The sequence below is a fragment of the Thamnophis elegans genome, chromosome 12 (genome assembly GCF_009769535.1).
Source record: "Thamnophis elegans isolate rThaEle1 chromosome 12, rThaEle1.pri, whole genome shotgun sequence".
NCBI lineage: Eukaryota > Metazoa > Chordata > Lepidosauria > Squamata > Colubridae > Thamnophis > Thamnophis elegans.
The window spans coordinates 54,505,713-54,531,057 of record NC_045552.1 but is presented as its reverse complement, the minus strand read 5'-3'; the positions used below and the strand labels follow the sequence as shown (position 1 = coordinate 54,531,057).

General features: G+C 46.2%; 1 protein-coding gene across 1 annotated transcript in view; it reads left to right on the top strand.

The window, feature by feature from the left end:
- Positions 1-269: 269 nt before the first annotated feature.
- Positions 270-25,345, top strand: part of LOC116515871 (gamma-aminobutyric acid receptor subunit beta-4) — a 49,237-nt gene continuing 24,161 nt past the window's right edge. The window contains exons 1-3 of the mRNA XM_032228156.1: positions 270-382; positions 4,779-4,867; positions 20,420-20,487. Coding sequence (XP_032084047.1) covers positions 285-382; positions 4,779-4,867; positions 20,420-20,487 — 255 coding nt within the window. The 5' untranslated portion in view covers positions 270-284. The remainder of the gene's footprint in view (positions 383-4,778; positions 4,868-20,419; positions 20,488-25,345) is intronic.

Below are 25,345 nucleotides of genomic sequence, written 5' to 3'. Positions count from 1 at the left end.
TGGTGCTGCTGCCGCAATTGCCGCTGCTGGGGGCCAGAAGTGGCGTGCCGGGCCGGCGCTGAGGGACCCTTCCGTGCGCCCCTCCCCTCCCGCTTTCTCCCCTCCTGCCTCCCCGATGTTTAAATGCTTCATGTGATTAAAAAGCAGCCGCCGCCGCCGCCGCAGCACCCGGACGTCGGGTACCCAAGATATCGGTCGCGGGCACCGGCCCTTCCTGCGCGCCGAGGAGGGCGACGAGCGCGGGTCCCTTCCACCCCTCCCGCCCTCCCCCTTCCCTCCCTTCCATGGTCCTGGAGGTGGAAATGTGGAGATTTCAGGCACGCAGGCTGAGTGGATTCGTCTCTGCCTTGGCAGCTCTTTGTCTAGCCTGCTGCGCTCAAAGGTAAGAAGCGACGTCGGAGCGGGGAGGCGAGCTTGGGCTGCAGAGCCTCCCCCCCCCTCCCGCATTGCTTTGCGCCACCCTCGAGTCGCCGATAAAGGGGACCCGCTCAGTCCCGCGGGGGGGAGAGGGAGGGAGAGTGGCCGGCCGGCCGACGGAGCGGGCAAAAGAGGCTGACCCCGGAGGAGGCCCGTGGCGGGGAGGGGCCCGTGGGAAGACATCGCTGCTGGCTATTTGCCGCCGGAGCAAATCGCCGCTGTTGTTGCGCCTCTGGACCCCCCGAGGGAGCTGCTGGCGCCGCGGCGAGATGGGGATGGGATTGGGGGGGGGGGAGAGAGAGATCGGCGGCGAGGCAGAAGCGGCGCCAGCGCACCGCTGCCCCTGCCAGGTCGGCTATGGTCTGCACGCGATCCGACGCCGGATTCGAACCGCCACGCCGGGCGGGTCGTTTGCCTCCTCTGCCTGCCTAACCGTGGTGGTGGCGGGGGGGGGGGGGGGCCAGAGGAATCGGGACCTGGAGGCCGCGTTTCTATCCAGGGTTCAGATTCCTTAAAGAGACGGAGCTGTCCAGCCGTTGGCCCTGCTGAAATTGGAATCCGACTATAAATAGATTGTGTTTGTGTCTGTGTGTGTGTGTGTGTGTGTGTGTGTGTGTGTCTGTGTGTGTCTGTGTGTGTGTGTGTGTGTGTGTGTGTGTGTGTGTTGGGTTTAGAGGGAGATCAATGCCCAAAGGCCTCCTCCCCCACCCACCCCCATTTTGGAAGGGGGAGGAAGACTCTTCTGCAAAAGTGGCAGAAGAGCAGGAGGACTTTTGCCAGTTAAGGGGAGTCCACCGACTTCCCCCCCCCCAAGCCACTCTTCTAACCAGAGACAAGACCATGGGGCAGGCCTTTACGTTCAAGTCCTTCTGTTCTTCTCCCATATCAGGCTCCCTTTTGACACACAATGCAAAACATCCAGGCAGTCAAAAACTGAAAATCTGAACGTGGAAAGTGGAGCTACCCATGTGCCAAACCTTCCTTGGGCAGTTGGGAAAGAACTGGTAGTCTAAGTAAGCCTCCTACATGATTAAGATCTCCCGAAGCTTGGGTGTATCACAGCTGGCCCACTCCTGTGCATCTTCTTCTGAGCCATTCCTATGATACTCAGGTTAGGCTTAAGGGGAGTGGGGGGGAAATCCTGGCAAAGAGCAATCTTTAGCCCATCATTGGTCTCTTTCTGTGTCTCTTCGAAATGCTCAACGTTGCATGGAAGAAGGGAAAGAAAGGAGCCTGTGTGAAGGGACAGATGATGTCAGAAGGGGCTGGAAGCTGATTCCATCAAGCCCAACATCTGAGGAAAGCTTTGCAGGATTGGGCTCTTGGTTCCCATTGGAAGACCAAAGGGGATCGTGAGCTGTGAAAAACCGATGGGTAGAATGATCAAATCACCTTTATTCCTGCCATGGAATCAGGCAGTACTTGCGCCTAGTAAGGAAGTATAGTGCCATCGGGATTTGAGTCTTCCATGTTTTCTCCATTCTCATAAAAACTGCCCAGCGCTGCCTGTGCCTTCCGGTAACAAATCCCATGAATTTCATGCTTGAAGATAAACGTCCCTCTAGTCAGGTTCAAATCTCCTGCCGCCTTCCTGTGTCACGGGATGATTTCCATGAAGTCTATTCTTTTAGGGGGGAAAAAATCCTTTGCTTGATTTGATTGACCCACATTAGATATGTTTAAATCCTTTTACAGGCTGCCAAGCCTCCATCTCCTGATCATTTCAACCACCCCCTTTCTGTATGATTTCCCTTCTTTGAGATACTTTTGAAGAGGAAGGAGGGAGGGAGAAGGCCAGAAATTGTGCACAGTATCCTGAAAGGGACCGTCCCCACCAATCTTTAGAAAGGATGCACCAGCTTCGTCAGCATGCCTGCTGGCTTCTTAAAGCACCGGTTCACCTTTGCCCAAAGGCCCGGGGGTGGGTGGGGGTGGGGGGCTTCTTCGGAAGACAAGAGGCAAACCCATCTCCCCATGTCTTCTTCTGGATTGAATCAATAGGAATTGAATTGAATTGAATTGAATTTTATTATTTGTATGCCGCCCTCCTCCGGGAAGGACTCAGGGCGGCGAACAATTCAAAAAGGGAAAGGGGGAACATAAAACAGAGTACAGATCATTAAAATAAGCAAGAATCACGCAACCACACAAGTCGAGAGGGGAGGGGAACTCATCAACCCCAGGCCTGCCGGCACAGCCAGGTTTTGACGGCTTTCCGGAAGGCCTGGAGAGAGGTGAGGGTCCGAATCCCTGCAGGGAGCTCATTCCAGAGGGCCGGAGCTGCCACAGAGAAGGCCCTCCCCCCCGGGTAGTAGCCAGGTGGCATTGGCTGGTAGACGGAACCCGGAGGAGGCCAACCCTGTGTGATCTAATGGGTCTTTGGGAGGTAATTGGCAGCAGGCGGTCTCTCAAGTACCCAGGTCCAATACCATGAAGCCCAGGAGGAATTTTAACCCACTAACAGCAGCCCTGGTGGAAAAGAAAGGCTTCCTCAGCTTGGCTGAAGACACACAGAGAGAGAGGGAGGGAGGGAGGGAGGGAGGGAGGGAGGGAGGGAGGGAAAGAGAGAGAGAGAGAGAGAGAGAGAGGCCACATGCTGCTTTCATCTGCTGATTGTGTCTGAATCACACATGGGATGGTGGGCAGGAGGGATGGCTCTGGAGGGTTCTCCTGCTCCCAACCCACCTTGACTCCCTGGGAGCATTGCTGCAGCTTCTGCTCACCTTCGATCTGGGTTTAGGTTTATTCGATTTATATGGCCAAGCAAATGGTGCCTTTGCCTTGGGAAAGGGCGATGGGAATGATGACTGCATGAACCAGCCTGCAGAGAGAGCGAGGAAGTCCGTGGGGCTGCGTGTAGTGCATCGGTTGCAGGAGGGAGGAGCAACGGCTGGATGGTGGGTTCTTGGCCTCAGGCCACAGGCTTTTTAGCATCCTTTGTGCCTCCACCGGCTTCCTCCTCTCCATCCCCCCCTGCCCCTTTTGGAGGGACGGAAAAGAGCATTGCTGGCCTTCTGTTTCTAAGAGGAAAACAAGAGATTTGGGAAAGAGACAGGCTCATCGCACCAAGACCACCGAGGCCAAGATGGAGCCTCTCATCGGCTGTAGAAAGGCAGTGGCTCTTTAGAGTGTTTCCCAGGGCGCAGGAGTCTCCTGCCTGGTTGGCAGTGGATGGATCAGGGAGAGCAGGAATGACAACCATATTCAGGAAAAGGAAGGGGGCTCGAGCAGCCTCGGTGTCTTTCTTTGTGTAAAGGCCATCATGGCCTTGGGGGCTGATTTCAGAAGTTGCACCTCTCATGGGAGGTCAAGGAACAGCAGGTGTTGTGGGGCAGAAGCTGTGAGGCTGCCAGTATGAACCAGGATGCCCTGAAGATGCAGATCCCTTCCCCATACACCCAGAAGGCTGTGGGGAGGGAAGGAAACGGCACAGCAACTTCTGGGCGGGACCGTCTGGGTTCAGGAGAGGCAGTGGGAGCAACCTGACAGGAGGTGTGGGAGTTAGCCAACCTGCTGCAATTGTGGTGGCTGAGATCCCCCCATCCCCATCCCAGTCTTTCCCTGGCCAGAGCAGCTGTTTCTCTTTTATTAAGCTTCTCTTGGTCACTACCACTTGTGACCTCCAGACTGGATTACTGCAACGTGCTCTACATGGGGCAGCCCTTGAAGAGTATTTGGCGACTTCAGCTTGTCCAGAATGCAGCCGCGCGAGCGATCGTGGGTGCACCTCGGTTCACCCACGTAACACCTATCCTCCGCGAGCTGCACTGGCTGCCTGTTGATGTCCGGGTACGCTTCAAGGTGCTAGTCGTCACTTATAAAGCCCTTCATGGTATTGGTCCTGGGTACTTGAGAGACCGCCTGCTGCCAATTACCTCCAATAGACCAATTAGATCCCACAGACTAGGCCTCCTCCGAATTCCATCAGCCGGCCAGTGTCGACTGGCGACTACCCGGAGGAGAGCCTTCTCTGTGGCTGCTCCGACCCTCTGGAACGAACTCCCCGTGGAGATTCGTACCCTCACCACCCTCCAGGCCTTCCGCATAGCCCTTAAAACCTGGCTGTTCCGACAGGCCTGGGGCTAAAGACTCGCCGCCCCATTCCGAATGGTACGATTGTTGTGTTTTTAACTATGTATGGTTTTTGTGTTTCTGTTACTTTGTTTGTATTTTCCCCTCCCTTTTTGAGTTGTGAGCCGCCCTGAGTCCCTTCAGGGAAAAGGGCGGCATACAAATAAAATTAAAGAAAGAAAGAAAGAAAGACTACAGCCTAGGATCTTGTGGGATGCTGGGTGCGGGCGCGGATGTGGGTGTGGGGCGCTGATAGTGACCAGATCACATGAACCCTTTCTGTCTTCCAGCCCAGCCACTGGGAATTTATCCGTGGTTAAAGATATTGTGGACAAATTGCTGAAAGGGTACGATGTCCGTCTCCGGCCTGACTTTGGAGGTATGTAAATCCTTCTATTCCTTTCGCTTTGACTAGAGGGTTGGTTCAAAGCAGACAGAACCCCCCCCCCCCCAAAAATACTATTTGTCCTCCCTTTGTCAGAGCTACTGTTGCTCTGTAGATTATGTAGATTTTTCCTTCCCTTCCCTTCGTCCTCACCTTGTTTCTCGGCTGGGCCAGGCCAACCATGCCTGATCAGAGCCAGTCTCCACCAGAACCCGCTCTCAGGATTGAGAATGATGGGGACAAGAGGAATGAAGGCTGGCCTTGTCTGGAGATGTCCTTTCTGGAAAGACGTAATGTCAGCACCTCTCCATTAAATAATTAGGAAAGAAAGACCACGAGACTCCATGTGTGGAAATCAAGTGTACTTTTACTAATTAAAAATGATTAAAGGCATAGCGAAGCGAAATCTGAATATTTAGGCGCGAAAGTGATTGATATATAGAATAGCCCATTCCCCACCCCTTGGCATCAGTTACAGTACAATCATAATTCTCCCAAGTGTCAGGTGTGAGATAACTTCAAAAGGCATCACGAAGATGGAATGTTGGTGCCGTTAGTCCTGGCGGGAAACTCCCACGCATGCGTAGTCCGATCAGCCGGTGAACTCCAGAACCTTCCTCCAGCACAATGAGTAACCCCTCCCAAATACCATGCCCTCCCTCCCCGTTTCATGGCAGCCGAAGCAACAGCAAAGCAGAGGCTGACACGTAAACGTCCCGCCCCCCCCCCCCTCCTGATTGCAAAGGTCAAGATGTTGCTCCTTGCCCCAGGACCCTATAATGCCATAATGGCAGATCAGATATCCTGGCAAGGCCTCACCCATCTATGCCCTTCCAATGCAGAGGGATGCAAACACACAAAGGTCTTGCTGTGCAATTCTTTGAGGTTCTTCCAATACGGCATGAAAAACCATGCCAAGGCAATTAGTTGTTTGCTTAGAAGTGTGTGGATGGCTCATTGCAAAGAGGAGGAGTCCACTCAGTGGCATCCCAAATAATCCACACTCAGGAAAACACTCCAGGGGCTGATCCTGTTAATTGTGCATTTTTTGGTTATCAGCGAAGCCAGTGTGAAAGGTATCTATTAGATTTTTACAACCCCTGGTAAGCCCCAATTATGGGAGGAAGCTAACTGCTTCCATCATCTGTCAATCGGCTCGTCACAAGAGTCCATCACGACAGAAACCCAATATTTTTTACTGTTGCCTTTGTTATATTTGTGGTTTTTTTATTTGTGCTGATAAATAAATAAAGGGAGACTAGTATAGATCTATTTCAAGCTATTTAGCTCCCATCAGCTAGCCATACCCTTACTGGGATTTGAACCTGGGCTATATTGCATACTAGGCAGACATCTTAGCCATTAGGCCACAGGCTCTTATCTGGAACTTTTGTTACTTTGTTGCAGTGTACAGTTCTTCATTGTGTACAGGCCATTGTCATGGTTCATGGTTGCTGTTGACTCCCCGCCCCCCTTTGGAAATATTGGGTCACTTTTAAGCTCATTTTGCTAAGATCCTACAATATTATTGGCACGACTACTAATAGCAGAGCTAAGAGTATTGAAAGTGTTTTATGCGTACTTCATAGTTTAAACATTGCTCGGGTGACATTGTACTGAGCAGCTGGTGGGATGAGGGCAACAGATGGTCATTCTCCTCAACGTAATCAGAGAACGTTTTATGTGGTTAAGACTGGTAAGATCATCCATACATTCTCTTATCTTCTAAAAAGGAGCATACAAAAATCTAGATTTTTTTTTTTTAAAAACCATAAAGGATAATAGAAGTCAATATTTAGCGTGGCATCTGGTGATGATCATATTATATGGAAGATGATGACATAGAAAGTATTTAGAGGAATTGCTGTAAAGAGCATGAATTAACAAATGAAAAGGATGAAGGATGTAAATGAAGGCAGTCTTATTTTGTGGAGTGGTATTGATAAATATGGGCAGGTTTTCATTGAGGTGTGAGCTGGTGATAATGGGGAATTCATTTCCCATCTGATGGAAATCTAATGCTACCAAGAATCAGATGCCCAGTAAATTCTTGCTCTCTTGCTGATAAATACATTTGCCAGAAGGTGAAAGAAAGAACAAAGGGTTCTACTATCCTAGACCAAATCCTTACTAAAATGGGTGAGCTTGAAGAAGTCATGGTGACTAGTACCTTGAAGGAAAATCATCGTGTTAGCCTTGAATTCATGATATCCAGGAGAGAAGGAACTAAGAAGAATCAGATCTCCACACTGGACTTCAGAAGAACTTATTTGTTGAACTCTGAGGAAAGGTAGCTTAGAGCCTACGGCTTGAAATCTCGAAGGAGAAACATGTCTAGGAATCATGGGAAAAGAACACAGTTACAAACAATTCTAATTAGAAGAAAAATGGAAGAAATATGATGGCTGAGAAGGTATCTGCATCATATTGGTCTTGTTTTTTTAAAAAAATTCTTGGATAGGCAATTTCAGGTCCAAGATATAATACACTAATCTATAAGATCCTTGAGGAAGAGGAAGAAGACTGGCCAGATAAAATTGAGTCCAGGTCAGAAATGAAATTTGAGAAAAACTTTCAGACTTGACCCTCCCTAGTGCTCTTGAAGATAAAGGGAGGGGAGGTGTTACATACACACTTGTGAGATTGTCTTGACAAAGTTGGGAGATGGGATATTAACCCTTAACTTACAATACAATGAGTAAAAGAAGATATTGCTTGGAACACAAAGAAGAAAATTATGCTACGAAGTGCTCAAATTTGGGTGGGTGGAGCTTTGCTATTAGGAAGGATGATTGTTTTTTTTTGATGGAATGATAACACGGAAGAGGCCATGGATAAGGAAAATGTATATAAGAAAACAATGGCTGAAAACAACGAGGATGAGGAAAATATATTGCAGAGAAGAAACAGTTAGTGGCTAGTCATGTGGTGAAAAAAAAGTATTAAGATTAAAGGTGGCCAAGAAACTCCCCGGGGGTGGGCCTTCTCTGTGGCTGCTCCGGCCCTCTGGAACGATCTCCCGGTGGAGATCCGTGCCCTTACTACCCTCCTGGCCTTCCGCAAAGCAGTTAAGACCTGGCTGTTCCGGCAGGCATGGGGCTGTTGAATCATCCAGCCCCATTCGAGGTATGGCTGTTGTAGAATTTTAAACTGTTGTTTTATTTTTATTTTTTGTATCCCCTCCCTTTTTATTGTGAGCCGCCCTGAGTCTCTTGGGAATAGGGCAGCATACAAACTTAATAAATACAAATACAAAGTGCAATACAAGTTTCATAAATTTAAAAAAAAAATCTCTTCAGGCAGTTGGGAAGAGAGATCTAAACAATTAGTCTCTAGCAAACTGAATAGAATTAAGAATAAAAGTGACGACATTTCAGGGACGAACCCTGGAATGAGGAAATGCTGGATAAAATCTTTTATAGAGAGATATTTTCGTGGGTTTGGAATTGAAATGGGTGCTTGAAGTGATAGTGTTTCTAGTGTTATAAATGAGAAGGAAGTCACATGTCCTGGTTAAATATTGGGAAAAAAACCCGATAAGATGGTATAGGGGGTATTAAAAAAAAAAAGAATGTGGCTTCCATATGGAATAGCTTGCAAATTGTTTCGCTTGTATGAGGTTTAAGGTTTAAGGTTTTAATGGATTTGTATGCCGCCCAATCCCGAAGGACTCCGGGCAGCTTACATAAAAACAATTTTAAAAATATTAAAGGAATTTAAAAATACAAGACAAAGCAAATTAAAAAAGACACAACATGCACTCAATCTTAGTGGGACTGAAGCTCAGTCAAAGATCAGCAGCCCCAGGCCTGCCGGAACAGCCTGGTCTTAATAGACTTTCGGAAGGCCGAGAGTGGGGAGGGTCCGGATCTCAGGGGGTAGATCGTTCCAGAGGGCATGGAGGATGAGGAGGGCACCTATGCTTTACGGCTAGAGGAAAGTTGTGATTGTTTCCCTGTATAAAGGAGAAATTATCGAGAGGGGGTGAAATTTAGTTTGTGCCTGGGAAGATGGGGAAGGTTACAAGAGTAACCACAGACAAGGGTTGGGAGATGCCGTGCAGCTTCATGCCAGGCAGGGGATACGAAGATCCTCATTTTGCCCGTCAACAGGTCATTGGGAAAGTTACAAGTGCATGCAACAAGCGCTACTGCGTGTTTGATTATTTAGAGAAAGTATATGATATAAATAGGATTGTTTTGGACTCAGTGGATAAAGAACCGGGGGGGGGGGGAGGAAACCCTGGAATTTTGATGTTATATATGCTGACAGCCGCAAGAATACTTTATGCACAGAAATGGAAGCAGGCTTTGATTTCTGCAACGGGCGAATGGCTGCAAAAGTTGAAAGGATTTGGCAGAGATGGCTGAATCAACGGCTCTGATTAAAGAAAGCAATACTTGGAAACCGCTTTTAGGCTTTTTGCTTGATGTGGGGGGGGGGGAAATGAAAGTTTGACTTGACGTTTAGTTTGAAGTTTGAAGTTTAATAACATTTGTATGCCGTCCAATCCCGTGGGACTCCGGGCGGCTAACAATACAATAAATCAGAGAAAAAAAGAAGAGGAAAGAAAAGATAGATTTAAAAAACACATCATGCATTCCATTCTGAGTGGGGCTGGATCATATTTTGGGGTCAACAGCCCCAGGCCTGCCGGAACAGCCAGGTTTTAATGGCTTTACGGAAGGCCGGAAGAGTGGGAAGGGTCCGGATCTCTGCGGGAAGATCGTTCTACAGGGCTGGGGCAGCTACAGAGAAAGACCTCCCCTGGGTAGACACCAATCGGCATTGTCCGGTCTATGGTACCCGAAGGAGGCCCAATCTGTGCGATCTTATAGGTCGTTGGGAGGTGTGTGGCAGGAGGTGGTCCCGTAGGTATCCAGGTCCCAAGCCTTGGGTTTTCTGATTAGATAAGCTTGATTTTGGCTTTGTTGATTAAATAAGTTGCTACTACTACAATGTCTAATTTATATTATGAAGTAAAACCAAATAAGTCGAGGTTGTATGTTATTTACCTTGTTCCACTGTGCCAAAGAGTCAGACATCAATGCCTTTCTCTTCCTTTTTCCTTTCACCCTACACTTTTTTCTGCTTTCTCTTCCACTCCTCTACTATCTGGTTATTTTCTTTCTTTTTTTCTTTGTATTTCTACATTTTGATATTTTGATAAGCTAGTAAGAAACGGAAATCAAAAGCTAAAATAGGGCTGAATTATGGAACATTCCGCATGAATGTGAAGTTAAAGTTAGGTTACCGAATGTGCTATAAACAATCCATGACAGAAATGCAACGTGGTGAGAATAAATATAAGGGCTGAAAAGTAATGCCGCCATCATTATAATTCACTACCAGATGGTAGTGCTGGTTTCTCAGAAACTCTGGTGTGTGTGTGTGTCTGTGTGTGTGTGTAGTGTAGTGTGTGTGTGTTAGCGTTTTTTATTTTACTTCAGTTGGTGGGAAATTGCTGTGAGGAAAGATTCTGTTGCTGTTATTTGTGGAATGAAAGCTCTGGAATGAGTACTCCCCAGTGGACATGACATCTTTGGCTGTTGAAGGATTGAGATTCACTGCTGAATATAGCAATAGCAATAGCAGTTAGACTTATATACCGCTTCATAGGGCTTTCAGCCCTCTCTAAGCAGTTTACAGAGTCAGCATATCGCCCCCACAGTCTGGGTCCTCATTTCACCCACCTCGGAAGGATGGACGGCTGAGTCAACCTTTGAGCCGGTGAGATTAGAACCACTGAACTGCAGATAACAGTCAGCTGAAGTGGCCTGCAGTACTGCACCCTAACCACTGCACCACCTCGGCTCTGCTTGTCTGTAGTGATAGCTACGTGGATGTAGGTCCTGTGCGTTGCTTGGCTAAAAATAAAAATAACAATTAAGAATTAAAGATAGTGAACTGGGAGGGAGTCAATTTTATGGTCAAAAATGAAGTGCTGTCGGTGACCTATGCCATCAACCTCTGAGTTCCTACCTGAGAAAGTCAGATGAATCAATTGAGAACAACCGAGAGATTTATCCAAGGGAAATGGCTGTCCAACATAGCATTTCACAAGAATATGCAGTTAACCTTATGGATCTTCTTCAATATCAGAAGATTGATTCCAGATGGGTTCCTCAGATCCAGGGATGAGAGCTTCAAGAGGAAATCTGCCTTACATAGGATAAATGTAAGGAACTACCGTACTTCATACCATTGTGACAGCCAACAAAACAGAGGCTCATCATTATTACCCAGAAATGAAGCATACAAAAAGCTTAACTTAGGGGGGGGGAGCATTAAAACCCCAGCTTTGGCAGACAGGCACATGGTTACATTTTTTTGGCATGCAGATATGGTTATTTGACTGGATTTCTTTGAACCTGGAGCCGTTATCCACTCCAAAATCTTGCAACAATTATTAAGCAGGAGTTTGGAAGCATCCGAAGTACATTTTATTGCTATATGGCCTCGCAGCTTATGAGCCATCCAAGAGGCGACTGTGGAATATGGATCTGTCTTACCCATCTGACATACAGGCCAGATGTGGTCCCAGGTATTTCATCGTTCCCACGGAACGAAGGATTACCTTCATGGGCATCTGTTCTATCCCCCCTCCATCCGGTGAGTAACGCCGACACAAGCTTACTGTTAGCCACGCTTTATTCACAGTAATTACTCACAGAGAAGACGTTGGCAGCAACCCAGACTCCCACAGATAAGAGATACAATACACACAAGAGCTTCTCCAGCTTGGTATAAACGGTTGTGTCCTGCAAAAGGTCTCCTCCCAAAGTCTCTTCTTATATATTCTCTTGGGAGGAGCCAAACCACAACCACCTGGGCTTGCTTATCTCTTATGAGTCCGTCTCTGTAATTGCTGCCTCCGTTTCTCCGTCCTTCTCTGCCTGGCGTCAGGTGATCTTCACCACTGCTCCAGTGCCTGACATCAGGGACAAACTCCCTTTGATCTTCACCATTGCTCCATGCCTGAGGCGCCTCCTGGTGGCCAACCAACCTCTCTGGTCCCTACTCGGAGTTTGAATCCTGCCCAGGGGTCCTCCACATCTTCCAGAGCCGACTCATAGGGTGCCTCGCTATCGGAGTCCATCGGCAGCTCCAACGGCTCCTGCTGGGCCACAACAGGCATCTATTTCACCCAGAGGAAGAGGTGGAAGATATAAGCATGGAATTCTTTAACGATTCCCTGCCCAGGGAATGGTGGCAATTGTGTGGAGAAATACGGTAAATACAAGTAACAAAAGAGTTCCTTTCAAGAATTATTTCCTGCTTCATTTATTATAATATACTTATTTAAATCAGAGTTATGGAGATGGAGGCATTACTTCTCCTTCAATTCTCACAGAAAACTTTGGGAATGGTTCAGTACTGGATTAAGTGAAGAGCATCAAGGACGTTTGTCGTCCTTTAGATTGCTTTGCGTGTTTGTGGATCGATGTATAAAAAGTGCTTGTGGTCATTTGAAGATGGTTGAAAATGTGGATGTCGTGTTTGGCTGGTTTCATTAACCCTCTGGAACCTGACAGTGGGTGTATGGATATTTTTCTATGCAGAAAACGTGGCTTGGCTGACAAGCCAAATAATTTGTAGGGGATGTTACGTATTGAGTGGAGCAACAAGAAGTATTTTTTTTTATATATTCAAAAGTTTTATTTCTTTTAAAACAAACATTTCATCATTCCTCAATCAGTAAGACATCAAAGTACAATTTTTTGTATGTCAAAATAATTCTAGTTTACCGCCAAATTCTTGTCTAGCCTAATGCATACCCCTCCCTCCCTCCACCCTCCCCCCAACCCCCCTCCTCCTCCCCCCCCCAACTTCCCAGAACCCGTACATGGTATGGATTTTTAACAAACACAGTCTAAAATCTATTGAAAAAAAGAAATAAAGAAATTAATGACATTCTACATTGACCTTAGCTTCTTCTTGCTGACCTAACTTTAAACAATTTAAATCATTTCTGATCTTAAGCATAGGATAACTGGAATTTCTTGGTCCCGTATTTATTTTGTATATAGTCAATCCATTTTTTCCAGTCTCGTTTATATCTCTCACTTGAGTGATCTTTAAGATGTGCCGATATTTTAGCCACCTCGGCTAAAATTGTAACTTTCAATGTCCATTCTTGAGTTGTAGGCAAGTCTTCCTTCTTCCAGTATTGCGCCACCAACAGTCTTGCTGCCGTTATTAGGTGCAGAATCAAGTTAGTCTCTACCACTGTAAAGTCAGTACATATACCTAGTAAGAATAACTGAGGAGTAAACTTTATCCTTCGAGCAACAAGAAGTATTAATTGGAAATTATTGCATAAAAGACCCAGGTAGTTGTGTTTGATAGAGGGGGGGAAAATGAGTGAATCATTACAAGTTCTAGGTCAGTTGAGAGTTGAATCCACTTGTGAAATGTTTGCACCTTGGCATGTTCTTGATTGCAACTGAAACACAGAGGGGAGGAATTTTAAGACGTGAAAGTGATAGTAGGAGAGCAGGCTGTTGAAGGTATTTGGGAGAAGCATGGTAGAACACGGAGAGGAGGTCAAGAGAGAATCAGTTATGAATGAACTGGAGGACAAAAATGAGGAACCAATGAAAAGTAATACTGAGGCAGTTTAATGGTATGGGGAGAATGAATGGGAATGGAATGGCCAAACAAATACACAAAGAAAGGGGAAAGGCCTCGAGAAGTTTAAAGAATATAAATCAATGTTTGAAGTAGATGATGGATGCATGAAGCAAGCAAGGATGGAAAGAAAGACATTGTGAACGGGGCTGGAACAAAATAACTTGCTTTAATAAAGCTTGCTTTATTTCTTGCCCTCCCCAATTCCTCCCCAATTCCAAATAAATAAATAATGCTCATGGTAACAAATTTAAAATTCATAAAAAAACAGAGACCAAAATAGAACATTGTGCGATGTATATGGATGTGGGTATTACATGTTATATAGAAAGTCCCATTACAGAAGTCAGATCCTGAAGCTGAGACTGTAGTGGAAGTGAAACCTGGATCTGATTTCTATCTCAGTTTCAGGATCGCTCTCCATCCCATCCTTATTACAATGTAATCAGGGTTAACCGGAGAAACACTTTCTGTAAGCAGGGCAATCAAGATTAGGCTAGAAACAACACCAGAATGTTTCCTTCCTGCCTTCCTTACAGGATTAGCCCTGTAATGTGGGGTGGTGGGTGGTGGTGGGGAATGAGATTTCTTCCAACAACTGGTTTTCTGAACTGCTTGGAAAGTTAGCAACTGGTTCTCCCGAATAGGTGTGAACCATAAGGAATCCCACCACTGGTTTGAATGCAGTGCTTAGATCCACTTGAGGAAATCATGTTTTCAGCTCGCATAGATTTCTGGCCCAGAAACAGTTGGAGTCAAGTCCTCCAAGTATTGAAATGGAAACAACAGAGCCAGGTTTCAGGGACTGGCCCCGCGATTCAACACAAGAGACTCAGATACTCAAAAGGGTCCTTATTCCAGAAAGGGGAATAAGGCCATGCAGTAGGATGCCTGGAGTCAAGGAAGTGGGGTGATTACCAAGGGCTGGAACTCCCAAGGCATGACACCCTCTTCCTTCTTGGAGGCTGCAGAGCAGTGATGGGTTTCAAAAATTGTTCGAACCTACTCCGTGGGTGTGGCCTCCTTTGTGGGAGTGGCTTGCCACCCCTGTGACCAGATAGGAGTGGCTTGCTGCCCATGTGACCGGATATGAAGATGCCGACGACACTTGTCAGAACCACCTTAAATTACCTCACACACAGCACTGGCATGCATAAGAATAGGATGTCAACTTGTTTTTTAAAAGGCATCTTTGGTTTGCATTAAAACAACTTCAACACACGCAATGTTCTGATTGCACCACAAACGCAGTAGTCATCCTTACCTTTCACAGAGGCACTGAGTTTTACAAATAGGAGCATGATAGTGTAGAATAATCACATCCAAGGACCAGTGGTGGGTTTCAAAAAAGTTTGGAGCCTCTTCTGTAGGTGTGGCCTGCTTTCCGGGTCCACTGGTGGAACCTCTTCTAACCGGTTCGGTAGATTTGATGAACCGGTTCTACCGAATAGGTGCGAACTGGTAGGAACCCACCTCTGATAGCAGGCCTCCCCTCTGCCTTTGTGGGGCTACAGGATATCGGTGGCTTCAGTCCTTCCTTCCTCAAGCCAAAAGAGGCAAAATGGATTCAAGGTTTAAATCTGATTATTTGGAGGTCCCGGTGGTGCACACGAGTGAAAGCTGGAGGCATGCCTCAGCTTCATTGCACAGTAATAGCCCCATCTATGAATCCAAAAGCTAGGCCACAATATGGAGTTCTTTGGGGTAAGGCAGGGACCCCTTCTGCTCATGTGTTAGTTAGCCTTCCATGGCTGCGGCAGAGAGTAGTGCGGGCAGGTTTGATAACACTCCCGTGATGGCTGGATAATGCTACGAAGGAACTATGAAGCACCACCGGGACCTCCAAATAATCAGATTTAAACCTTGAATCCATTTTGCCTCTTTTAGCTTGAGGAAGGAAGGAAGCACTAATGAACAAAGATGGTTGTAGACTAGAGTATTTTAGTATTTCTTTTTTTAGTATTTTATTAGGATTTATAGGCCGCCCTTTTCCCTGAGGGGACTCAGGGCGGCTTACAATCATTAGGGAGGGTAGGTTAAGAGATCTTCATTGTGGGGTGATCCTGTTGGGATTAGGATTTTGGTTCTCATCCTGTGCTGGGGCCTGTTTGAACTGTACAAAGAGCTCACACCTTTCTCCTTAGGACGGGACTGGAGTGTGGGGATGAAACATGACTGGTCTTGATTTACAGGGCATGGAAAGATCCCAGCTAAAGGGCAGTTCTTTTATGAAAGCATTAGAATTGTGCCAAGAGAAATGAGCTATATACTTTCTGCAAGCATTCCTCAACACATTTCAAATTGTTTAAGTTGTTGTGTTAAAGTGTGCTGTTGTTTTTATATATGCCTGTTTTACCTGATTGATTTATTGTTCACCACCAGAGTCAGGCCTGAGAGATGGGCAGCTATATAAATTTAATTAATAAATCGATCTCCAAAAGGGTTCCTCTGATGAACATGAAACAACTGATGGTTAGGCTATTTCCATAGCGTATCAATAGTAATTGTCTATAGAGATTCTCAGTCACCCAGGTCATGGTTGTCCCAAAGGTGCTTTTTCAAGAGGCAACTTAACTTTCTTTGAAGATGTTTCTTGGATGAGAAGCGAAACACCTTCAAAGAAAAACCAGAAAGTGCCTTTGGCACATTATCATTGGCATCCTTCAGTCTCAAAAGACTATGGTATCATGCTCTGGAAAGAGGTCTTACGCCCTACATGGCATCGGACCTGGGTACCTGAGAGACCGCCTCCTGCCGATTACCTCCCATAGACCGATTAGATCTCACAGGTTAGGTCTCCTCCGGATTCCATCTGCCAACCAATGTCGGCTGGCGACTCCCCGGGGGAGAGTCTTCTCTGTTGCAGCTCCAGCCCTCTGGAACGACCTCCCCGTGGAGATCCGGACCCTTACTACCCTCCCGGCCTTCCGCAAAGCCACCAAGTCCTGGCTGCTCCAGCAGGCCGGGGGGCTTGTGAAACATCCAGTCCCACGGAAACTGTGAATGTTGTGTATTTTAAAGTGTTGTTTTTGTCTATTTATCCCCTTTCCCTTGTTTATTGTGAGCCGCCCGGAGTCCTTCGGGAGTGGGTGGCATACAAGACAAATAAACTAAACTAAACTTAACTGCTGTGGCTAAAAAGCCCAATTCAGGAGTGGCAATCCCTTCCACACTGAGGGCAGACACATTCTGATCCCTGCCCAGCTCCCAGATTTCGCTGGTTCTGGGACTGCCTCTTTGCCTCAGCCTGCAAGCGTCTCTTCGAATTGGAGGAGACCCTGCTGGGTCTTTAGCCTCCAAGCTGAACTATTAAAGGTCAAGTTTTCCCAGCTGTTAATATCCATTCCCATGTCCTTTAGATCCCTCTTACAGATATCCTTATATCCCAGCTGTGATCTCCCACTGGGGTGCTTTCCCTGCACTAATTCTCCATACAGGAGATTTTTCGGAATCCGACCATCAGCCATTCTCACGACATGCCCAAGCTGGCGTAGGCATCGCTGTTTCAATAGTGTATCCTTGGGACATTAATGGTAACGGTATATGAAATGAAGGGTTAATGTTGACCCTTTAAATGTATCGTGTATTATATTTTACTGAGCCTAATCTTCAGGAATTGTAGATTCAGTCAGAAAAATCAAAGAGGAGTGAGTTCCTTCAGCTAATGTCCAAACGTTTCTGAAAATTGGCACTCATATCAGTGGATGACCTATGACAGGAGATCTCCTCTGGGGATCCACTTGAATCTGCTGCAAGCACTCAGCAGCCATGATAAACCGTAACGAGGAGGTGCTGAACAAAAGCTTTTGATGTACAACCCATGGACCTAGTGGAGTGGTGCAGCAGAATATATTTTAAAAGCAAAGTGAAATGAGTTAAGAACTCAACAATTCCCCCCCCCCCAAAAAAAAATGTAGAAGTAAAAACTGGCCTGAGAGAAGCTGCCAATTACCTCCAATAGACCGATTAGATCCCACAGATTAGGCCTCCTCCGAATTCCATCCGCCGGCCAATGCCAATTGGCGACTACCCGGAGGAGAGCCTTCTCTGTGGCTGCTCCGACCCTCTGGAACGAGCTCCCCGTGGAGATTCGAACCCTCACCACCCTCCAGGCCTTCCGCAAAGCCCTTAAAACCTGGCTGTTCCGACAGGCCTGGGGCTAAAGAGCTTTGCCCCCCTTCTCGAATGGTATGACTGCTGTGTGTTTTTAAATTTTGTATTGTTATGTTTGTCCTTTTATCCCCCTGTCTGTACCCCCTTCCCTGACTGAATTGTGAGCCACCCTGAGTCCCCTTCGGGAAAAAGGGCGGCATATAAATGTAATAAATCCAATCCAATCCAATACGAGAGTCAGATGAAGCCCACTCCATCCTAGAACAGGCCTTTTATCCCCCTAATGCAAACTTTTGGGTGCTATTCAATCCCTACCCCAGGCGTCATAAGAATTGAGCTCCTAATTAGGTCGGTCTGCTTCCTGAGTGACCCCTACTATTAATTTTTTTTAAAAAAAATGAAATACTATTATATTTCAAAAACCAACCGGAAATAAAACCTGGTAATTTGCTTCTCTCTTGCATGTTTCCAACAGCCATCCCCTCTTGATCCAGATTCACCCTCTTGGCTTTCCATCTCTTCCAATCATCCCGCCCCCCCCCCTCCTGTCGTCTGTTCCTTATCCTCTCCTGCATGATCCCGAGCTGTACGGCAGAGCTCAGGGGTCCTCCTGGCCCCCTTTCATCCAGATCCTGCTCTAACATTCTGCATTCTATCATGGGTTCCTTCTCCTCTTGCAGCCAAGCTAAACCAACCAATCCTTGCCGCCATATTTTTTTTCCTCCCATGCTGTTGATTTCTTCCCTCGGCAACCACATCGTTCTTCCTACTCTGCCATCACCTCAATTGGAGCCATGTGGAACATTATGGGGGGAGGAGTTGGTGATAGCGATGGTTAGACCTGTGGACAATAGGGATACTCTTAGAGCTGTCTGCTACAAACCTTATTTATCTGCCCAGACTTTCTAATGTTTACTGCATGGATACTAGCAGGCCTCTGCAGCCTACTGATATTCCAGATTCTGCCGCTGCTAAGATGCATTTGGATCAGGGACTGTAGGAAAGGGATGTTTTTCAAGTAGACCTTTAACTAAAATAACAGAGGCTCTCTCAGCTATTATTAAGTCAGTGAATGACACGGGGCAGTTGCAAAATCAGCCACTTTTGCTGGCCAAGCAGATCTCCAGCCGAATGCGATAATATACAAGGGGAGCACGAGGACAGCTGCTCATCTGTCGTTACCTTGAAGGAAACATCCCGTTCTCTATAGACAGATTCCTATTTCCAGGTGTGAAATACGAGGGAAGTCTACAGGGTCCCCACCACCATCAGAGGACTTGGGAAAACTATCAGTTCCCGGTAGAGCTTCTTTTGCTAAGCATGCAGGGAATCAAAGCCAGAGGCGCGGATGAAGTTTACGCAGAAGAACTAATCTTTCTGTTTCTGTCTGACTAATTTCAGACAAAACAAATCCACGGAGCATTCTCGGAACAGGGAGGCATGAACCTTTCCCTATCCGAGTCGTGCGTTTGGCTTCTCGGTGTGTGCAGGGAAGCCTCTTTGCCAAAAGGGAAGAGGCCAGGATGAAAGCCGCATCTGCCTGCACGGGCTTCCACCCATGTCGCAGCACTCTGCACGTGTTTCTGTGTTCTTTGCTTCTAGTCCATCTCTTGTCAGCCCTTTGAGGTGATCGAGATGAAGAAACGGGGGCTGTCTTGAAATGTGTGCTATATTGCAGTTTTTAGGGTCTTCTTGTAACCGTCTTGAAAGCCTGCTAAAACGTCAGCTTCTACATAATACAGAAGGTGGAATGGTCTTGAGTTCCTTTCAGACCCCAAATGCATTTGTGACAAGGCTTGACACAGTCCTGACCTTCTTCTGAATCAAACTCGTATTCCATCACTCATATTAACCAAGGTTCTCTGCTCAAATGATGAAGTTATTAAAAATTGTGAAATCATAAAACAATGTACAAAAAGTAATGAATGAATATCTTCACACTGCAAACATTATGTATGTGTATGTGTGTGTGTATGTATGTATGTATGTATGTGTGTGTGTATATATATATATATATGTTTTTTTATTTATAAAAAAACCACACACAAAAAACCCCCCACAAATATAACAAAGGCAACAGTAAAAATATTGGGTTTCTGTCGTGATGGACTCTTGTGACGAGCCGATTGACAGATAATGGAAGCAGTTAGCTTCCTCCCATAATTGGGGCTTACCAGGGGTTGTAAAAATCTAATATATATATATGTATGTATCAGGGGTGGGTTTCTCACCCCGTTCCAACCGGTTCGGTTGGAACGAGGCTGGTGGCGTCCTCGCGCATGTGCGCAGTGCGCGCGTGCACGCGCGCTAGCGTCTGTGCAATGCTCCAGCTGCTCCTGGAGGATCGCGCAGGCGCTGTATGCGTGGAAGCGCAGAATTCGGCAAAACCGGGTAAGGAGCGGGCGCGCGCGGGCGCGGGAGGGGGGGTTCGCCGTTCCCGGAAGTTACTTACTTCCGGGTTCGGCGACCAACCGGATCGCGGGGACCGCCGCGAACCGGTTGAAACCCACCCCTGGTATGTATGCATGTATGTATGTATATATTAGATTGATGCCAGGGTTAAGCTTAGGCTGGCAGTGCTGCTGTGGCCTGGGCTGGTGATGAAATAGCTGCAGGAAAACAGTCAAAATCAAAGACCATCAAGAACTCATCAAGATACCATCAAGATACCCAAATTCGCTTTACCCATTTTATAAGAGCTTGGATTGTGTTCTATAGACAAAAACTGGGTCTGTTGTGTCGATGACCGACCTAAATTAGTTTAATTTGCATGGGAACTAATCCTACCTCCTTGTGCTTCAGGTAACCCCGTCACTGTCGGAATGAGCATCCATATTTCGAGCATTGATCAGATTTCTGAAGTGAATATGGTGAGTATAAATGACAATAACAAAATCATTCTTTGGGGGAATTCCATCTCACACAACCAATTGAGCAAACCCAATTTGAATTGAACAGAGAGGCATTCATGGTCTCACTGGCCTCACTTGAAAGAGTGTTTAGCCAGAAGTGAGGTATACCAGAGCATGGGGAATGCACAAGCAGCCATTCAAACATGGGTATAGTGCATGGATTTCCAAAGAACAGAATAGAACAGAATAGAACAGAATAGAACAGAATAGAACAGAATAGAACAGAATAGAACAGAATAGAACAGAATAGAACAGAATAGAACAGAATAGAACAGAATAGAACAGAACAGAACAGAACAGAACAGAATAGAACAGAATAGAACAGAATAGAACAGAATAGAATAGAACAGAATAGAAGAGAACGACAGGGACCTTGGAGGTTTTCTAGTCCAACTCCCTGCTCAGCCAGGAAACCCTACATCACTTCAGAAAAATGCATGTCCAGTCTCTTCTTTAAAACTTCCAGTGTTGGAGCATTTGCAACTTCTGGAAGCAAGTTGTTCCACTGATTAATTGTTCCGACTATCAGTAAATTCCTCCTTAGTTCTAGACTGCTTCTCTCCTTGATGGCTTTCCACCCATTGCTTCTTGTCCTGCCCTCAGGTGCTTTGGAGAACAGCTTGATTCCCTCATCTTTGTGGCAGCCCCTGAGATATTGGAACACTGCTATCATGTGATATTGTATACAGAAAAATATACTATTTAATGCCATGCTTTTGACGTGATAATTATTTGCAGCAAATTCTATTGGAACACTGCTATCATGTGATATTGGAACACTGCTATCATGTGATATTGTATACAGGAATATATACTATTTAATGCCATGCTTTTGACGTGATAATTATTTGCAGCAAATTCTATTTTATCCTGATGTCAAATCTCATACAGGAAAAGACTTTTGAAATATGATAGGAAAAACCCGTCTTCAGTTAATAAACGGTCTTGCATTGCGTTGACAGCCTATGGAGTACTAACCTTTCCCTTCACCCCATTGCTCTTTGCTCTTGTGAAAAGTTTTTGCGCTGAACTGTGGAGACTTCTTAGAATCTACCATCCTCTGGGTGAGGCTAGAATAGATGAGAAAGCTCCAGCTCGTAAATTCGGTGGAAAGCTTTGCATGCTTCTGTCAATGGAGGCCTTCTCCACTGGGTATCCACGAGCAGAGGATATAAGTCTGAAGCAGGTAGTTAGAAGTCCTATTCATTCTGCATTGAGATTTTCTGAAAAATTTCCATGGATATCTATGGGACTAGAAGTAATACTTTTAAGAGCCGAGGTGGCGCAGTGGTTAGAGTGCAGTACTGCAGGCCACTTCAGCTGACTGTTATCTGCAGTTCAGCGGTTCTAATCTCACCGGCTCAAGGTTGACTCAGCCTTCCATCCTTCCGAGGTGGGTAAAATGAGGACCCAGATTGTTGGGGGCAATATGCTGACTCTGTAAACCACTTAGAGAGGGCTGAAAGCCCTATGAAACGGTATATAAGTCTAACTGCTATTGCTATTGCTATTACTATTTTTTCCTACTGATATGAGAATGTGTTGATCACCTTTTCTTGACTCGGATGTCCTTTAAAAGCTAGATAAAACTCTGCACGTTTTCTCTGATCTTCCTAGTTTATATTAGAAAGGAATCGGGACTAGTCATACTTTTTACAGACTGGTCCCTAGATTCCAGTCACAGGAAGATGTGGAAGCCCAAATTCTGACACTTGCCTAACACAGCAGTCGTTATAATGTATTTAGGGACTGAGTCTGAAAATTAATTATTATGCAGATTCAGAATGTGGAATCCCTTCTCCTTCCACCTGTATTTGTATCTAATTCCATCACAGGTGGGAGTATTAACAAAGAACAGTTTTTAAAGCCTTAATCTTAATTGATTTGAGAAAAAATATTTACAAGTTTAGATCCAGCTAATAAGGCGGAAGTTATTGGTTGATGGAAGAGGTGTGTTTTTTTTTAAATAATGATGTTAGATGCTAATGTGATGGACTTGTCTTTTATGGACTATTATGGTGGACACTGAAAACCTACCAAACTCCAAAAGGGAAATTCTGCAACTTCTTATTGATTGCTGAATGATTTATTCTGTGACCAGATCCACTGATAACGAGCACAAGTTCATTCTAGGCACTGTGGTTGCAATGGTAGGAGAAGAGCTGGTGATGTCTTTGCTGATTTATTTTGAATGGAACAGTTCCTTCACTGGGGCAAAACAGGTTAAAACGTTTCATTTGAATGGGAGAGCCTCACTTGTCTTTTTAAAAGTGAAGGACACCTTTTTAAAGGCAAAGACACTTTCACAAAATAATGAGATGTTCAGTTGAGAGAGATGCCAGTCAGAAGTTGTTCCATAACTAGGTAGGGTAGACCCAGAATCTTCCTGAAATGAGAAACAGCGAGGAACCCAAAATGGAGTTTTGGATGATGGGAAGAATAACGGTTCCACCACAAAACCGCGGTAGACTAAAGCGCGCTCGACGAAAGTGTGTACATGACGTCATCACAGCGCGACAAAAACATCGCGCTGTGAGCGGTAAATTTAAAATTAACGCGAAAACCTTACCCTAACCCCCCCAAACCTAACCCTAAACCTAACCCTAAACCTAACCCTTAACCTAACCCTAAACCTAACCCTAACGCTTAACGTAACCCTAAACCTAAACCTAACCCTTAATCTAACCCTAACCCTAACCCTAAACCTAAACCTAACCCTTACCTTTATGTGAATCGGCTTGCTTTAATTTTATTTTAATTTTAATTTAATTTATTTTTAATTTTATTTGTCGCGCTGCTGCTGATGTCACGTACGTGCTTTAATCGGGCGCGCTTTAGTGGACCGTGGTTTTGTCGTGCCATGAGAATAACAGAGTAACAAAGTTGGAAGGGACCTTGGAGGTCTTCTAGTCCAACTCTCTGCTTGAACAGGAAACCCTATACCATTCTGGACAAATAGCTGCTCATATGCTCTTCTTAAAAACCTCCAGTGATGGAGCTCCCACATCTTCTGAAGGCGAGCCATACCATTCTATTGACTAATTCTTCTCACTCTTCGGAAATTGGTCCTTTGTTCTAGGTTGGATCGCTCCTTGATAAGTTTCTATCCATTCTTGTTTGCCCCCCCCAAGTGCTTTGAAGCATAGGTCCACCCTCTCTTCTCTGTGACAGCCCTTCCAATGTTGGAAGACTGCTATCATGTCACCCCTAGTCCTTCTCTTCATTATCCTAGACAAGGGGGTCAGCAACCAGTGGCTCTGGAGCCACATGTGGCTCATTCATCCCTGTCGCCAGTCGGCTCCACAATTGATAGGGCTTTCCGTTAGGACAGGTAGAGGAAAAAGGACGCCGCGCTACGAGGAGACTCTATGGTGGGGGAACCAGACTTCCGGTTGACAGAGGAAAAAGGATGCTGTGCTAGGAGGAGACTCTATGGTGGGGGAACCAGACTTCCGGTTGACAGAGGAAAAAGGATGCTGCGCTAGGAGGAGACTCTATGGTGGGGGAACCGGACTTCAGTTGACAGAGGAAAAAGGATGCTGTGCTAGGAGGAGACTCTATGGTGGGGGAACCGGACTTCGGTTGACAGAGGAAAAAGGATGCTACGCTAGGAGGAGACTCTATGGTGGGGGAACCGGACCTCTGGTTGGCTCCAGAATTGAACAGGGGGCTTCCATTTAGGACCCTTTGTGGCTCTTTGAGTGTTTAAGGTTGCCGACCCCTGGCCTAAACATAGCACCTCGTTCCTGCCATTGTTCCTTCCATGACTTAGCTTCCATGAACGTAGCTCTTCTCTGCAGAGGCTCAACTTCTTTTTGAGTTGCAGTGACTAAAAACTGGGTGCAGCCTTCCAAGCTTGGTCTAACCAAAGCAGCCTCATGCGGTACTAACTTCTCGTGTAATCTTCGTACCATCCCTCTGTTGATGCAGCCTAGGAGTATGTTGGCCTTTTTTTTTTTGACACTAGTGGGTGTGCGTGGTGATGCAAACACTATCTTGACTTCGCTGTGTGCGATGTCTTGTTGAAAAGACAAAAGGATGGCGTTGTGGTGTCACAATACAGCCTCCTCAGTGCAAATGTTGTGATATTAGCCTAAAATGAGCATCTGTTCATTCTTGAAATCCTGCTTCCAGATTTAGCAGGAAGCTAAATCACATTTGCTGTAGTCTTCGTTAGGCAGGGGTGTCCAAACTTGGGAACTTTAAGACTTGTGGACTTCCAACTCCCAGCTGGGGAATTCTGGGAGTTGAAGTCCACAAGTCTTTAAGTTCCCAAGTCCGGACACCCCTGTTGTAGGGGGAGCTCTCCTACAGAGGATTCAGGGAAGCTTCCCTCCTCTTTTCGGCATTCTGGGCTTGGCTTTTGCCTCTGGCGCCAGGTAGCCTAAAAAGAAAGCAGACGGCCATCGTAAGGTCAGCTTGGTTAACACCCTTGCTGCCTAAAGTGGCCAGCAAGATGCTCCTCCCCTCCCCAGCCCCAATTACCTCCAATAGACCGATCAGATCCCACAGATTAGGCCTCCTCCGAATTCCATCCGCCGGCCAATGCCGACTGGCGACTACCCGGAGGAGAGCCTTCTCTGTGGCTGCTCCGACCCTCTGGAACGAGCTCCCCGTGGAGATTCGAACCCTCACCACCCTCCACACCTTCCGCAAAGCCCTTAAAACCTGGCTATTCCGACAGGCCTGGGGCTAAAGAGCTTTTGCCCCCCCCCCCCTCAAATGGTATGGTTGTTGTGTGCTTTTAAATTGTGTATTGTTCTGTTTGTCTTTTTTATCCCTTATCTGTACCCCCTTCCTTGACTTGGATTGTGAG